The sequence below is a fragment of the Pristiophorus japonicus genome, chromosome 2, assembly GCF_044704955.1.
Source record: "Pristiophorus japonicus isolate sPriJap1 chromosome 2, sPriJap1.hap1, whole genome shotgun sequence".
Taxonomy (NCBI): domain Eukaryota; kingdom Metazoa; phylum Chordata; class Chondrichthyes; family Pristiophoridae; genus Pristiophorus; species Pristiophorus japonicus.
This window is the reverse complement of record NC_091978.1, coordinates 351,265,485-351,283,586: the sequence shown is the minus strand read 5'-3', so window position 1 is coordinate 351,283,586 and position 18,102 is coordinate 351,265,485. Positions and strand designations below refer to the sequence as shown.

Here is an 18,102-nt window from a genome sequence, read left to right as displayed (position 1 = left end):
GTTTCTCGTCGCTAATAATATGTCCTTACTATACAGTATAAATGCACACGAGGCCCATACTAGAGAGAAAGTCGCTCTGTGAGCAGTTACCTTTATTCCAGCACTGAAGTGAAGAAGATGCGTGGAGCTTCTCCTTTTATACCTGAAAGTCCAGGTTAGGAGTGTCTCCCACAAGTTCACCACCTTGTGGTCAGTGTTCTCACGGTGTACAACTTAGGTCAGTTTATACATGAATTACAATGACAGTAGAATGCACGACAGCTGTAGTCACTGCAAAGGTTAATGGATCATTAACAAATAAGGAAGAAATGAAATGTTCTAATTGCAGCATGATCTTCTTATCCTTTGTAGCTGATTTTTCACTTCCAATCTCTTACCTTCTGAGCTGAGAATATCTAATTCTGATCTGAGGTTGTCTGGGTGTGTGCTGTACAAGCATTGCCTGTTGTTCAGTCTGTCTCATTTTGAAGAGGTCTGTGGTTGTGAGTGCGATACAATAATGGAACTGGCAGGGAAGCCCAAGCACACTTGTAGATATTTTAGGTTAACCGGAGAGCATTGGGAGACTTCCCATAGGCTTGGGTAATATAACTTCCCATAGGCTTGGGTAATATAACTTCCCATAGGCTTGGGTAATATAACTTCCCATAGGCTTGGGTAATATAACTTCCCATAGGCTTGGGTAATATAACTTCCCATAGGCTTGGGCAATATAACTTCCCATAGGCTTGGGTAATATAACTTCCCATAGGCTTGGGCAATATAACTTCCCATAGGCTTGGGTAATATAACTTCCCATAGGCTTGGGTAATATAACTTCCCATAGGCTTGGGTAATATAACTTCCCATAGGCTTGGGCAATATAACTTCCCATAGGCTTGGGTAATATAACTTCCCATAGGCTTGGGTAATATAACTTCCCATAGACTTGGGTAATATAACTTCCCATAGGCTTGGGCAATATAACTTCCCATAGGCTTGGGTAATATAACTTCCCATAGGCTTGGGTAATATAACTTCCCATAGGCTTGGGCAATATTGGGTAATAACAAATAAACGGATGAAGCAGGCAGCTCCTGTTGAAGAGCGAGAATTGGTACAGGCACAAATAGGGCCTCTTTTTATACTGTCATTTTTACATTTCTACTTTACTAGCAATTGCATTTAACCAGAAATAAAGCAAAGTGAACAACTTATTTATATTGTCGAATATAAATAATTACGTTAATTTATATGCAAGGTATAAAGCTGTTTATTATTACTGAAATGAGGAAAACACATCTGGGTTCTTAGATTTATAAATAGGGCAATAGTGCATAAAAGAAAAGAGGTAATGTTAACAATAATTTAAATTTATATAGCACTTTTAATGTTGTAAAATGTCCCAAGGCATCTCCTAGAAGTGCTATTGGACAAAATTTGACACAAAGCCACATAAAGAGAGGTTGGTCAAAGGGGTAGGTTTTAAGGAGAGTTTTAAAGGCGGAGAGAGAGCTGGAAAGGTTTCGGGAGGAAATTCCAGAGCTTAGCGCCTAGACAGCTGAAGGTAAGACTGCCAAGGGTAGGGCGAAGGAAATCAGCCAGAATTGAAGGAATGTAGAGTTCTCGGAGGGTTGTTGAGCTGGAGGAGGTTACAGAGATAGGAAGGGGCGAGGCCATGGAGGGATTTGAACATAAGAATGAGAATTTTAAAATCGAGGTGTTGCTGAACTGGATGTGGGTCAGGGGTGATGGGTGAATGGGACTTAGTGCGAGTTAACCCTATGTGAATCATTGGTTAAGCCACTGTTTGAATATTGTGCCCAGTTTTGATCACCTTGTTTTCGGAAGGACATCAAGGCCATAGAGAGGGTTCAGGAGATACTTACTAAGAGTATGCCAGGGATGAGAGACTTTCAATTATGAGGAGAGACAAGAGAAACTGGAACTCTTTTCATTAGAACAAAGAAGGTTAAGGAGGGTCCTAATAGAGGTTTCAAAGTTATGAGTGTTTTGATAAGACAAATATGCAAAAATTATATCCACAGGTTTGTGAGTCATTAACTCGAAGGCGTACATTTAAGATCACCAAAAGGGAGGTTAGGAGAATTTTTTATATATACAAACGAACAATTATGCAATCAAATACCCTGCCGGAAACAGTGGTGGAAGCAGAATGCCAAATAGCTTTTAAAAGAGAAGTCAATAAATATTTGAAAAAGAAAACAATGAAGAGGTCACGGAGAAAAGAATGTTGAATGGGAGTCAGTGAATAGGTCTTTCAAGCAGCCAGCGTAAGCCTGAAGGGCCAAATAGCCTCCTTCTGTGCTGTAAGATTCCACCACAGCATTCACATATTATTGTCGTAAGTGTGATACTATTTCTCAAAATAACATGAGGATGCTTTAAGATAATCCGTCTTTTTTTGTTGCGAAAGGTTCAGAACCAAGTGAAGCACCGGAATGCTGACACATTGACGGAAGAACAGCCAAAAGGTTCATGGGGCCAATGGGGACCTTGGTCTGCATGCACCAGGACTTGTGGCGGCGGAGTAATGCAACAGACACGGCCCTGTCTTCCTCAAATAAACCAGAGGACTCAGCCGACATTCCAGTTTGCAACGGGAGATCAATCCCTGCGGGTATTTCACATTCCGCCTGGGCGAGTACTGTCCACAGTCCGCCATTCTGTCCCACTCCACCGGAGTTCAGCCAACAAGCTATCAGGAGCCAGCATTAACCAGATTTATCACATCTCCAACAGGTAAAACCCACTCCTTATTTCAAATCTAATGAAAACCCTTGATTACGGCTCTTTACTCCATTACCTACTTGTACTTCAATGACAATTTGAAATCTGCAGTCAGCAGATGAGGGGGGCAATCTCCGACAGATGGGAGTAGGGAAAGCTGAGCAATTCTGATAGCTGGAAGCCAGACAGACATAGAAATGTTTCACCAGGGACCAGGTTCCAGAGTGGCTGTTTATGTTGTACCCCCCAAACTTAAAAAGAAAAGTGCATATGAAGTTTGAAGTTTATCCAAATTAGGATTTTTTTTTAAATGAAAAAAGGCCCAACTGGTGAGATGAAGAATTAATGTCAGAGTTATCTTGGTGTCTGGTTTGGCAGCAGGTTTTCTGAATAACCTTAACATCTAGTCTAGATTTTCCACCACTGGCTGCCTGTTGTAGCAGTTTTGTCAAGTGGTAGGTAATTTTTTTTTAACTGATATTTTATTATGAGGCCCTCTATCTTTTAGTATAATTAATGTGTATTTTTTTTTTCCTCAAGTCAGTCAAGTAACATTGATCATAAGTTGTCTGTGACATAGCATGCAGTTTCTGATGATTACCTGAAGCAGATATACTTGCCACACTGGTGAAAAACCAGTAACCTTGCTTTTCACTGCTCCAGGCTGTGGATGATTAAGAGCTCCCTCAAGTCTTCTGACGCCAGTCTTTGAGGGGTGTGGGATCAACCTCCTATTTTGCTTTCCCATCAAATCCAGAAAGTGATTGAATTTTGGAGGACCCTCGAATCGGGTCCTCCCAAAGCTGAACAGCCAGAATTTGCAAGTAGATGTCCATTGACGTTGCTCATGGGTTGTCCAGTACCTAATTGCGGTTTTCAATGTTTACCACAATCCCACTGAATATGAAAGTGGTTCATCCATTACTATAATAAAGAAAAACGTCTGAAGTAATATATCACTTGACTGACACAAGGTAAAAAAATTACACACCTGACTGATGCAGAAAGACAAAACCTGCTTAATATGCTTAACAATGATTTAAATGTAATTTATATTTCCTGTTTTTTACTTCCTGCTTTGTATTACTTTCTGCATGGCTCAGTGGCTAATTTCTTGGCTCGCCCTTAGATTTACATTGTATATTTTTTTGCACTGACTCCCTTGATGGATTTGCACTACTTACATAAGGTCTAATAGGTACTTTATTTGTTCATTTATTCTTTCCTCCTAACCATTCTTCTTTTGCTCATTTATTCATGATTATAAAATATGCCAGTTGATCTCCCATGGTGTTGCACATGGAATGTCAAGACCAAGTGAAGTTTTCAGGTGAAGCAGGGTTAGAGGATGGGAGAAAAATGGACCAGAGTACGCAGATGTAATTCTGTCTCCATTCTAAAGTTGCACATTCTCTGCTCAGTTTTATATAACATTTAAATTTGATATTGGCCTGGATATTACTGTGCGTGGCGAAGGTTTCGCTGTTCACCTCGCATACGGTAGCCCACAGACTTCTAGCGGACTTGTCAGTGGAGAGTTCGAGTCATCCACTATCTATTTGAATTTTCCACCCTATGCAGGGGATCTTAGCCTCTGTGAGCAGGCAGAGCAGCAGGGAGGCTCTTCAACCAATCAGATTGAAGAATTCTCACTGAGCCACGCAGAAAGTAATACAAAGCAGGAAGTAAAAAACAGGAAATATAAATTACATTTAAATCATTGTACAGGAAACAAAATAAAGATTGAGACATAAATATGGGATTAAGAAAAAGAACAAAAAAAAAACAGAAAAACTATTTAAAAATGTTTTTATTTTAAATCTGCAACATTAATTTTCTTAGGGGAATGAGACTCCACACTTGTAAAATTAATATTTCAGGCCCAGAGAGATTGTTAAGCAATAATTATCACTTACTATGCCGTAAAAAAACTCAGTTACTCCTGATTGTACAAGGCCTAATTTTTTCATCTGTCTTTAGAGCGAGAATAGTGGGTAATTAGCCTAAGTTCACATCATCACAGTGATCTCTGTGCAGATTACAGCAGTGAAGACTGCAACAGCTTACCCTGTGGAGGAGCAGGGTATCACTGCCAGCAACTTCTGGATTTCCACGTTTAACTGTGCATGTGCACAGTGGCTGTCAGTTTTTTCCAGTAATAACGGCAAGTGCTGACAGCCACTCAGTACAGTAAAATTCAGGCCAATATTTAGCGATAAAAATCAAATTTATTAACATTTTGGAAGCAGAGAAGTAGAATTGGTTGGTGCATAGGACAGACTGAGATTCTGGGAGATGCAAAGCTGCATTACGGGTGTATCACAAATAGCATGAGCATCTGACCATAGCAGTGACTAGCTTACATTGGTAGGTCCCTATTATATGGGAATTTATAATAGAGAGAAAGAAAAACATGCATTTATATAGCGTCTTTCACAACCACCGGATATCACAAAGTGCTTTACAGCCACTGAAGTACCTTTGTAGTGTTGTCACTGTTGTAATGTGGGAATCGCGGCAGCCAATTTGCGCACAGCAAGCTCCCACAAATAGCAATGGGATAATGACCAGAAAATCTATTTTGTTATGTTCATTGAGGGATAAATATTGGCTAGGACACCGGGGATAACTCCCCTGCTCTTCTTCAAAATAGTGCCATGGAATCTTTTACGTCCACCTGAGGTCTCTGTCTCATCTGAAAGACGCTAAACCTCCGACAGTGCAGCACTCCCTCAGCACTGCAGTGCCAGCCTAGATTTATGTTCTCAAGTCCCTGGAGTGGGATTTGAACCCACAACCTTCTGACTCAGAGGCGAATGTGCTACCCATTGGGCCACAGCTGATACTGTGCAAAATGATTGCGCAAAATTGGAAACAAAATGTGACAAAAGGAAGTAAGGTTTTTAATACGTTATTGATATGCTTCTCCTCCGTACTTCCCATGGTGGATTTGTAGTTCTTGAAGTATTTCCCAGGGAGATTTTTCCTAGTGTCAAGTCGTCATTGACGAGCACCTATAGATACACGCAATTTGATTTTTTAGCAGGTCAACCACCCGACTTGACCCTACGCTAACAGTAGGACCCTGACACAAATTCCAGGTACCAATGAGCAAAGCTTGCATGCGGTCCTTAAAGGGACCATCAACCGCCCGGCCTTTAAGTGTGTACTTTCAGGTTGGCTCCATTGATGAGCCACCAAATTTGTGCACTTGGGTCTCCTCCTTGTCCTGAGTCCCTTTGGAAATTTGGGCTGGTATCTTCTTGCACAATATCTGAATTAGAGCTGATTCCGTGGGACCGTGACCGGCCAATTCGAGAACGATGGCGAGATAAGTTATGTTTTGTCCTGCCATTTACAAAGAATAGCGGGATTTATTGCCTTTCCCTTTTTCTAAAAGTTTATTACTGGGAGGTTTTTTTTTCCATGCAGCTCTACTTTCACAGCTATTCTGTAACCAGATACAACTGACACACTCATGAACTTTCAATGACTACACACCAGCCTCTACTAACAGATTTGTAATATTCAGTACGTATGGACTGCCCCTCAAAAAAACGCATGAGGCAAGCCGCCTGCATCCCAACTTCATCGAAATGCAAAAGGAGCACCAACAGATGCAGACCAGGCAAATTAATCCCATCCCATGGTGCCAAGCGGAGCTCACTGCACTACAAAGGGATTTCAATTTTACATTTGACATACAAATTGGAAAGATGTGGCTACACACTATCATATTTCAGACAGAGGATCTCCACTGGCACTGTGTACGTGAAACCGGAGTTCGAAAAGGATGCCCGCAGCAATAAAAACTCCACCCAGTGCGTTGGCTAGAATTTCCAAGGAGGTCCTTGGGTGGGAGATCAGTCGAACCCCCAATGAACCGCTCAAAACGACTATTTCTCCAGGGTTAAGATAAGATTCTGTATATGATTCTGACAGGGTAGATGCAGAGAGGATGTTTCCCCTCGTGGGGGAATCTAGAACGAGGGGGCATAGTTTCAGAATAAGGGGTCGTCCATTTAAAATGGAAATGAGGAGGAATTTCTTCTCTCAGTGGGTCATGAATCTTTGGAATTCTCTACCCCAGAGAGCTGTGGAGGCTGGGTCATATTTAAGTTGGACATAGACAGATTTTTGAATGATAAGGGACTCAAGGGTTATGGGGAGCGGGCAGGGAAGTGGAGTTGAGGCCAGGATCAGATCACCCATGATCTTATTGAAGGGCGGAGGAGGCTTGAGGGGCCAAATGGTCTACTCCTGCTCCTGTTTCTTGTGTTTTTATGGTTTCGGATCATCTACTGCGAAGGTGTGGCAGGAGTCTTGGAGGACCCTGTGGAAGTGCGCCCCACAGTGAGTACAACACTTCCAAATACCACAGGAAGCTACCCAAAAAACGGGGTCATTTCCAGCACCAACACCCAATTGTCCCAGTGGCAGCTGAAGTGCTACAGCCTGCAGCCAGGCCCTCTCGGGCTCCAGCTCCCAGAGGAGGGTGGTGGGGGGGCAGTCAGGAGCAGCTCAAGGGTCCCAACATGAGCAATAGCAGCCTACCACCAGCATTGCTGAGGCCACTGGAGGAGCACTTCTGGCCGAGTCAGTAACCCTTGCACTATGTTGACACTTGAGTGAGAAATGAATTCAAGGCAATTATTGTCTTTTGGTATTAAATTAATCACCTTTTATCACATTTGGTACTTTGGTCATTAGTGCCTTTTCATAACCAGCTTCTGAGGCAGTATAGGGATGATTGTAACTCTGCCTGCCCTTCTGAAACGAGGTGGGGGGGTAGTTAAACCTGCCAATGGGACTTAGCAGCATCAATCCTCCTGTCTTCCCGTGGCAATATACTGTGAATGGAGATTATTTATTAAACCTGGGCACACTGACCCCATACACAGCTCCAATAAAGACATCATCCAACCCTACTGACATTTTGCTGACAATTTCACTCTACATTCATCAAATTCCTTCAAATCACCCACCCTCAGTGTTCATAAGCTCGATTCATCTCAGTGCAGCAAGCGAGTCACATAAAAGAATGTTGCCTGTGTTGTGTAACTCCTTGTTCACAACCTTGGTGTCATATTTAACCCTGAAATGAGCTTCCGATCACATATCCACAGCATAACTAAGACCGCTCATTTCCACCCACATAAGAACATAAGAACATAAGAATTAGGAACAGGAGTAGGCCATCTAGCCCCTCGAGCCTGCTCCGCCATTCAACAAGATCATGGCTGATCTGGCCGTGGACTCAGCTCCACTTACCCGCCCGCTCCCCTGAACCCTTAATACCCTTATTAGTTAAAAATCTATCTATCTGTGACTTGAATACATTCAATGAGCTAGCCTCAACTGCTTCCTTGGGCAGAGAATTCCACAGATTCACAACCCTCTGGGAGAAGAAATTCCTTCTCAACTCGGTTTTAAATTGGCTCTCCCATATTTTGAGGCTGTGCCCCCTAGTTCTAGTCTCCCCAACCAGTGGAAACAACCTCTCTGCCTCTATCTTGTCTATCCCTTTCATTATTTTAAATGTTTCTATAAGATCACCCCTCATCCTTCTGAACTCCAATGAGTAAAGACCCAGTCTACTAAATCTATCATCATAAGGTAACCCCCTCATCTCCGGAATCAGCCTAGTGAATCGTCTCTGTACCCCCTCCAAAGCCACTATATCCTTCCTTAAGTAAGGCGACCAAAACTGCACGCAGTACTCCAGGTTCGGCCTCACCAATACCCTATACAGTTGCAGAAGGACCTCCCTGCTTTTGTACTCCATCCCTCTTGCAATGAAGGCCAACACTCCATTTGCCTTCCTGATTACCTGCTGCACCTGCAAACTAACTTTTTGGGATTCATGCACAAGGACCCCCAGACCCCTCTGCACCGCAGCATGTTGTAATTTCTCCCCATTCCAATAGTATTCCCTTTTATTGTTTTTTTTCCCAAGGTGGATGACCTCACACTTTCCGACATTGTATTCCATCTGCCAAACCTTAGCCCATTCGCTTAACCTATCTAAATCTCTTTGCAGCCTCTCTGTGTCCTCTCACAACCCGCTTTCCCACTAATCTTTGTGTCATCTGCAAATTTTGTTGCACTACACTCTGTCCCCTCTTCCAGGTCATCTGTGTATATTGTAAACAGTTGTGGTCCCAGCACGGATCCCTGTGGCACACCACTAACCACCGATTTCCAACCCGAAAAGGACCCATTTATCCCGAACCTCCGTAACATTGCCTGTCTCAGCCCTTGCCTCAGCTCATCTGCTGCTGGAACCCTCACCCATACTTTTGTTACCTCTGGACTTGACTATGCCAACGCACTCCTGGCTGGCCTCCCACATTCTACCCTATGTAAACTTGAGGTCATCCAAAACTCGACTGCCCCCCGCCCCCCCCCACCCCCGTGCTCGCTCTGATCTACATTGGCTCCTGGTTAAGCAACGCCTCAATTTCAAAATTCTCATCCTTGTTTTGAAATCCTCCCCTGGCCTCGTTCCTCCCTATCTTTATAATCTCCTCCAGCCCCACAACCACCCCAAGATATCTGTGCTCCTCTAACTCTGCCCTCTTGAGCATCCCTGATTATAACTGCTCAACCATCGGTGGCCGTGCCTTCTCTTGCCTTGGCCACAAGTTCTGAAACTACCTGCCTAAACCTTTCTCGCTACTTCTCTTTCCTCCTTTAAGATACTCCTTAAAACCTACCTCTTTGTCTGAGCTTTTGGTCATCGCCCTAATTTCTCCTTATGTGGCTCGGTGTCAAAAAAAATTCTGACGGGATTGGACAGGTTAGATGCAGGAAGAATGTTCCCGATGTTGGGGAAGTCCAGAACCAGGGGTCACAGTCTAAGGGTAAGGGATAAGCCATTTAGGACTGAGATGAGGAGAAACTTCTTCACTCAGAGAATTGTGAACCTGTGGAATTATCTACCACAGAAAGTTGTTGAGGTCAGTTCGTTAGATATATTCAAAAGAGAGTTAGATGTGGCGCTTGCGGCTAAAGGGATCAAGGGGTATGGAGAGAAAACAGGAATGTGGTACTGAAGTTGCATGATCAGCCATGATCATATTGAATGGTGGTGCAGGCTCGAAGGGCCGAATGGCCTACTCCTGCACCAATTTTCTATGTTTCTATGTTTGTCTTGGGCCTTGAGACGTTTTATTACATTAAAGGTACTATATAAATATAAGTTGTTGTTGTTGTTCTATTCAGCCTCTGTACTTTTCCTTTGTTATGAGATACCCGTTTTCCTGATGTGCTCCCAATTCTCATTGACTTTGTGACGCCTCCTTGTCCCGAGTCTACAAGCTGCAGATTTTCCCCTGAGCCAAATTTACCCATTAACAAAGCATTACTGAAGCATCCTGCAGAACCCATATTGATTGAAGAACATGGAAAATAGGGTGAAGTGTTTCTATCATCCAAATTTTATCAACTTGCCCCGCATATAATTGAGAGCCTGTTGATGCAATTTTACTGTGGTGTTCAGATTGCCCCTCTCGACTACCTATGATTAAATCTAATCGCACGCATCTGGCTGCACAGTTCCTTTACTAATATCATAGATTAAGACTAATGACATCTCTACTTTATTTTCTTTTTTTCTCCTTACCATTTCTGTAACATAAGAACATAAGAACATAAGAATTAGGAACAGGAGTAGGCCATCTAGCCCCTCGAGCCTGCTCCGCCATTCAACAAGATCATGGCTGATCTGGCCGTGGACTCAGCTCTACTTACCCGCCCGCTCCCATAACCCTTAATTCCCTTATTGGTTAAAAATCTATCTATCTGTGATTTGAATACGTTCAATGAGCTAGCCTCAACTGCTTCCTTGGGCAGAGAATGCCATAGATTCACAACCCTCTGGGAGAAGAAATTCCTTCTCAACTCGGTTTTAAATTGGCTCCCCCTGTATTTTGAGGCTGTGCCCCCTAGTTCTAGTCTCCCCTACCAGTGGAAACAACCTCTTTGCCTCTATCTTGTCTGTCCCTTTCATTATTTTAAATGTTTCTATAAGATCACCCCTCATCTTTCTGAACTCCAATGAGTAAAGACCCAGTCTATTCAATCTATCATCATAAGGTAACCCCCTCATCTCCGGTATCAGCCTAGTGAATCGTCTCTGTACCCCCTCCAAAGCTAGTATATCCTTCCTTAAGTAAGGCGATCAAAACTGCACACAGTACTCCAGGTGCGGCATCACCAATATCCTGTACAGTTGCAGCAAGACCTCCCTGCTTTTGTATTCCATCCCTCTCGCAATGAAGGCCAACATTCCATTCGCCTTCCTGATTACCTGCTGCACCTGCAAACTAACTTTTTGGGATTCATGCACAAGGACCCCCAGGTCCCTCTGCACAGCAGAATGTTGTAATTTCTCCCCATTCAAATAATATTCCCTTTTACTGTTTTTTTTCCCCAAGGTGGATGACCTCACTTTTTCCGACATTGTATTCCATCTGCCAAACCTTAGCCCATTCGCTTAACCTATCGAAATCTCTTTGCAGCCTCTCTGTGTCCTCTACACAACCCGCTTTCCCACTAATCTTTGTGTCATCTGCAAATTTTGTTACATTACACTCTGCCCCCTCTTCCAGGTCATCTAAGTATATTGTAAACAGTTGTGGTCCCAGCACCGATCCCTGTGGCACACCACTAACCACCGATTTCCAACCTGAAAAGGACCCATTTATCCCGACTCTCTGCTTTCTGTTAGCCAGCCAATTCTCTATCCATGCTAATACATTTCCTCTGACTCCGCGTACCTTTATCTTCTGCAGTAACCTTTTGTGTGGCACCTTATCGAATGCCTTTTGGAAATCTAAATACAGAACATCCATCGGTACACCTCTATCCACCATGCTCGTTATATCCTCAAAGAATTCCAGTAAATTAGTTAAACATGATTTCCCCTTCATGAATCTATGTTGCGTCTGCTTGATTGCACTATTCCTATCTAGATGTCCCGCTATTTCTTCCTTAATGATAGTTTCAAGCATTTTCCCCACTACAGGCTGCCATCCACTCCATACATCACGATGCTGACAGATTTTTAGTTTATTGATATGTGCAGTTGTGAAATCTAGTCACCTGTATTTTTCCAGCATTTTCTGCTTTTATTTCAGATTTCCAGCATCCGGAGTATTTTGCTTTTGTACCTGTATAATCTTAACAGCTCAACATATTTGTATTTTAAATTGAAAATGATTGCAGACCTGTCTTTATATTTCTTTTCCTTGTTCTTGATCATTTTCTCCTCTTTCCTCTTCGCCTGTCCTCAAGGTGTTGATTCCTTGCTGTAGTTTTGCCTCCACGCCTCTTGCTGAATCCCAAGTGGTCTTATGTGTGAGTCTTGACAGTAAGTCTCACCAGGCCACAAGTTAAAAGAAAAGGATCATTTATTATATACCAGACACATACGGACCTAGAATTAAACAATATCTACAGTTCTGACATGATATAGAAGTGCTTTCACAGCAAAAAAAATGAAAATGTTCTGACTCCAAAATACATGTCCTTATTAGAGAAAAAGGCCTAAATTGTACTGTCCCATTCAAAGAAAGTTGTACATATACTTGGGGTCAGCTCAGGCTTTGGGGATTTGTTGAGGTCTTGAGTGTGTCAGCAGTGGCTCAGTGGGTAGCACACTCACCTCTGAGTCATGAAGGTCCCACTCCAGGCACTTGAGCACAAAAATCTAGGCTGACACTCCAGTGCAGTGCTGAGGGAACCGCCGCACTGTTGGAGGTGCCATCATTCGGATGAGATGTTAAACCGAGGCCCCATCTGCTCTCTCAGGTGGAAGTAAAAGATCCCATGGCACTATTTCGAAAAAGAGCAGGGGAGTTTTCCCTGGTGACCTGGCCAATATTTATCCCTTAATCAACACAACAAAAACAGTTTATCTGGTCATTCACACTGCTGTTTGTGGGAGCTTGCTGTGTGCAAATTACCTGCCACTTTTACCACATTACAACAGTGACTACACTTCAAAAAGTATTTCATTGGTTGTAAAGCGCTTTGAGACGTTTGGTTGTCATGAAAGGCGCTATACAACATAAGAACAACACAAGAAATAGGAGCAAGAGTAGGCCATTTGACCCCTCGAGCCTGCTCCGCCATTTAATAAGATCATGGTGATCTGATCATGGACTCAGCTCCACTTCTCTGCCCGCTCCCCATAACCCTTTATTCCCTTTTCGCTCAAAAATCTGTCTATCTCTGTCTTAAATATAATCAATGACTCAGCCTCCACAGCTCTCTAGGGCAGAGAATTCCATTGATTTACAACCCTTTGAGAGAAGAAATTCCTCCTCATCTCAGTTTTAAATGGGCGGCACTTATTCTGAGACTATGAACCCTAGTTTTAGTCTCCCCCATCAGTGGAAATATCCTCTGCATCCACCTTGTCGAGCCCCCTCATTATCTTATATGTTTCGATAAGATCACCTCTCATTCTTGTGAACTCCAATGAGTATAGGCACAATCTACTCAACCTATCTTCATAAGTCAACCCCCTCATCATCACAATCAACCTAGTGAACCTTCTGTGAACTGCCTCCAATGCAAGTATATTCTTCCTTAAATAAGGAGACCAAAACTGTACTCTGTACTCTAGGTGTGGCCTCCCCAATACCCTGTACAGTTGTAGCAGGACATCTCTGCTTTTATACTCTATTCCCCTTGCAATATAGGTCAACATTCTATTAGAAATGTAAGTCTTTCTTGTAGATGTCTCGATGCCCACAACTAGTTTTGTAGCACAGGAAGTGATCTGAAGAAGCAGCGAGGCAGAGCGAGGTGAAAAAGTTGCAGGAATATGGGGAAAGAGCGAGAGAGTGGGACTAACTGGAGCAGGGGCAGACTTGATGGGCCAAATGGCTTCCTTCTGTGCTGTACAGTGCTATGTACTCGATCAGCTCTGCTGGACAGGCCACATTGTTTGCATACCTGACACGAGACTCCCAAAGCAAGCGCTCTACTCGGAACTCCTTCACGGCAAACAAGCCAAAGGTGGGCAGAGGAAACGTTACAAGGACACCCTCAAATCCTCCCTGATAAAGTGCAACATCCCCACCGACACCTGGGAGTCCTTGGCAAAAGACCGCCCCAAGTGGAGGAAGTGCATCCGGGAGGGCGGTAAGCACCTCGAGTCTGATCGCCGAGAGCATGTAGAAATCGAGCGCAGGCAGCGGAAAGAGTGTGTGGCAAACCAGTCCCACACCCCCCCCCTTTCCCTCAACCACTGTCTGTCCCACCTGTGACAGAGTCTGTGTTTCTCTTATTGGACTGTTCAGTCACCTAAGAACTCATTTTTAGAGTGGAAGCAAGTCTTCCTCGATTCCGAGGGACTGTCTATGATGATGATGATGATTGCGCTATGATTCTATGACGGTCATTTCTATTATCCCATTTATTGAGACCACACCTTTGGGCCAGTTGCTTATCAACAATCGGCTTCTTCCAATACTCAGGAATTGATTAACACTCCCTTCATCCATTGTCTTTAATATGGCTCAGTTATGCAGGTTTCCACGGCGATCAGTCTTACTTTTGTATCAACAATGAGTTGTGACTCAGAAGTCCATTTTACTCCAGCCTGCCTGGAGCCAATTCCTCCCTTTCTATACAAAACTTTATTTTATTATATATTATTTTTACTACAACTCCTTGATTCCAATCTCATTCCTTTATTGCATCAGGATTATAAGAGCTACACTCTCATTCTTGGGCTTCCCCTGAATTTATGGAGCTCCTAAAAATAATAACCAGAGTCAGGCCTATTTACTCAACAATTCTGAGCTCTATAGTGTTCTATCTAAGGTTTTGGTAGAGTAGATAGGGAGAAACTGTTTCCACTGGCAGAAGGGTCGGTAACCAGAGGACACAGATTTAAGATAACTGTCAAACAAAATCCAGGGAGGAACTGAGGAAAAACTATTTTACGCAACGTAAAGCACTACCCGAAAAATTGGTTGAAGCAGATTCAATAGTAACTTTCAAAAGTGATTTCATATTACTTGACAAGGAGAAATTTGCAGGGCTCTGGGGAATGAGATCAATTGGATAGTTCTTTCAAAGAGCCAACACAGACAAGATGGGCCAAATGGCCTCCTATGCTGGGTAATTCTATGATTCTATATTCCGCTGTGTTTAGTGCCTGAATGCTTTGAATTCTTCCAGAACATATGTCTTACTGACCTCTACATATGTTATAGATTCCTAACACAGTTCAACTGGTTTGGGAATATTAAAGATTACTGATTTCCCCCATGAGATTTCAGCCCAAATTGTGCCTTACAGGAAATTGCTCTAAATACTCTGTTATCCAATCAAAGCCCAATTTCTTATCCTGTCTTCTGACCTGCAAAGCACATGGTAACTTTATGCAACTGATTTTATATGGTTCGGAGTTCTCATACTTTTTGTATTTTTAAAACATTCTTAGCCTTTGTTATTTCTGACCTCATTATTCAACTATGCTCTCCTTATCTCGGTAATATATTTCACGTCAATGAGTCTTAAAGTTGTCGTATAGCATTAAACGTTTTATTCTGCAGTGCGTCTTAATCCTACTATTGTATCTCCTCCAGAATTCTTCATATCCACAAAAGTTGCTTTACTGAAGTCTTGCACCTCTGTAGCGTTTTTTTTTTGTTTTTTGCTAATTCCAATGTCAAGTTGAACTATGCACTTACTATTAGGACCCAAGTGATCAGTCACTTCCAGCAACGCTAAAAAGAGTAATTTCAGATTGACGCACTAATTGAGTCAACTCAGCGTAGACTGAGCGTTGAACCTAGGACCTTTTGGTCATTTTTTCTTAATGCTATGCTGGTGGTATTAACATCCAGTGGCCTATTTGGAGAGGGGCAAGGGGCTGCAAGTTTCATGGAATGTAAATAAAGGTGGGTATCAAACATTAGATTTGTGTCTTAATATTTTTAATAATGTGTTTGTATCAATATCAATCATATGCGTTACAGATAGTCAATATTTTAAAACATTGAATGAAGTGGTAATGTTAAAAATAAACACTTCACAGAGATAGAGGACTAAATGGAGATTTAATTTAGGTTTTTTTTGGGGGGGGAGTGTTTGCTGAAGCAATTTGACACAGTTAGTGAAAAAAGAGCTCTTTCATCCCTAGCTATTTATTTATTTCTTTTTCACAAGTTATTTAATTCAAATATGAGTTTTCGCTCCCTAAAACAATAACAACAATTTGCACTTATATTGCACCTTGAACGTAGTAAAATGTCCCAAGGCGCTTCACAGGAGTGTTATCAAACAAAATTTGACATCGAGCCATAGAAAGAGCTATTAGGGCATTGACCAAAAGCTTGGTCAAAGCGATAGGTTTTAAGGAGCATCTTAAAGGAGGAAAGAGAAGCAGAGAGATTTACAGAGGGAATTCCAGAGCTTAGGAGCCAGGCTGGAGGAGATGACACAGATAGGGAGGGCATGGAGGGATTTGAAAACAAGGATGAGAATTTTGAAATCGAGTCGTTGCTTAACCGGGAGCCAATGTAGGCCAGTGAGCACAGGGGTGATGGGTGAACAGGATTTGGTGCGAGTTAGGATACGGACAGCAGAGTTTTGGATGACCTTAAGTTTATGGAAGGTGGAAGATGGGAGGCCGGCCAGGAGAACATTGGAATAGTCAAGTCTAGAGCTAACAAAGGCATGGATGAGGCTTTCAGCAGCAGTTGAGGTGAGACAGGGATGGAGGCGGGCATTGTTACAGAGGTGGAATTAAGTGGTCTTAGTGATGGTGCGAATATGTGGTCGAAAGCTCATCTCGGGGTCAAATACGACACCTAGGTTGCGAACAGTCTGGTTCAACTTCAGACAGTTGCTAGGAAGAGGGATGGAGACAGTGGCTGGGGAACAGAGTTTGTGGCAGGGCCAATTGGCCCTGAAATTCCGTTTTGGCCTTCCCGCGGGCATTTTAGAGAAAAAATACGTACCCACCTTAAGCTGCTGCCCACGTTTGACTTTCCGATGCTGAGGCCTCTCCTGACTGCCAGTCGCAGTGTGTGCACGTCGGGACGTGCGCAGGCCTGGGGCTGGAGTCACATGGCTCTGGGCAGCCAATCAGGTAAAGTATCATAGTAATAGGAGTTCCGAAAGGTCCTAAACTCCTATTAAATTGATTGAACAACAGCCCCAAACACCCAAAACACAGCCCCAAACACCTAAAACACTAATAAAAAATCGAAAATATACACTACATTCATTTAAATTAAAGTTATTAATGTCTTAATAAAATATATATTTTTCCAATTTTTAAAAAAGTTTTTTTAAATAAACTTACCATTATGGGGAAGGTTTTTAATGATAAAATATGTTTTAATAACTTTATTTTTATATGATTTTATGTTTTTAAAACACTTGCGCCTGTAAAAGTAGGCTATGCGCCTGCTTTTTCAGGCGCAAGATTTTTTAGGACATTTGTATGCGTAAATATCGGAAATTTGCACTTACAAATGTCCTCAATTCCGATCTGCGGAGGATCTGTCAAGCCAGAAACTTGACAGATCGGAAAATCCGGTTTTCAGCGCATGCACATTGCACGCCAAAAACCGATGCTTTCCCGGGTCCGTAAAAACTTCGTATGGACCCGGGGAGGCCGAAATTTCAGGGCCAATGGCTTTGGTCTTCCCAATATTTAGTTGGAAGAAATTTCTGCTCATCTTCTAAAATTAAAAAACAAAAAAAACGGAATTCTAAAACGAAAACAGCAAATGCTGGAAACACACGTTGGTCAGGTCAGGTTGCAAGCGTGGAGAGAAAACATGGGTTGAGGATTTGAGCTGGGCTCTTTGTTGGAACTGAAAATTGAAAGATAGAGAAGCATTTTATTGAAGGGGAGGAGAATGCCAAGCACAGAAATGGACCTAATGGAATGAATGACTTGTAACTTGCTTAAAAGAAAAGCATGCAATTGTTAGATGATAAAAAAAACATCATTTCAGTCAGGCAATAGAGAGAAGCATTAAAGAAACAAATTAATGTGCACATTACTAAAACATTCAACGATAAGGGAGTGCAGGTTATGGGGAGCGGGTGGGATAGTGGAGTTGAGGTTAAAGATCAGCCATGATCTTATTGAGTGGCGGAGCAGGCTCGAGGGGCCGTATGGCCTACTCCTTCTCCTATTTCTTATGTTCTTTCCAGAATTGTCAAGCCTCATTCTTAGGAGCTCGCCTGGATGAACTTAAAATCAGCCTTTCTGTGTCGTAATGTCATACAGGGAATCGGAGAGTGCAGGAACAGCCTTTAGATCAGCGGAGGAGGTGAAAGGTAAATTGAGGTGTCATTGGTGTACATGTGGCAGACGATATTGTAAAGAGG

At 42.6% G+C, this 18,102-nt stretch overlaps 1 protein-coding gene across 1 annotated transcript in view; it reads left to right on the top strand.

Annotated features, from left to right (window-relative positions):
• The window catches only part of LOC139231646 (thrombospondin type-1 domain-containing protein 4-like), a 672,439-nt gene that overhangs the window by 100,508 nt on the left and 553,829 nt on the right, over positions 1–18,102 (top strand). Inside the window, exon 3 of the mRNA XM_070862523.1 lies at positions 2,417–2,742. Within this exon, the coding sequence (XP_070718624.1) occupies positions 2,417–2,742 (326 nt within the window). The remainder of the gene's footprint in view (positions 1–2,416; positions 2,743–18,102) is intronic.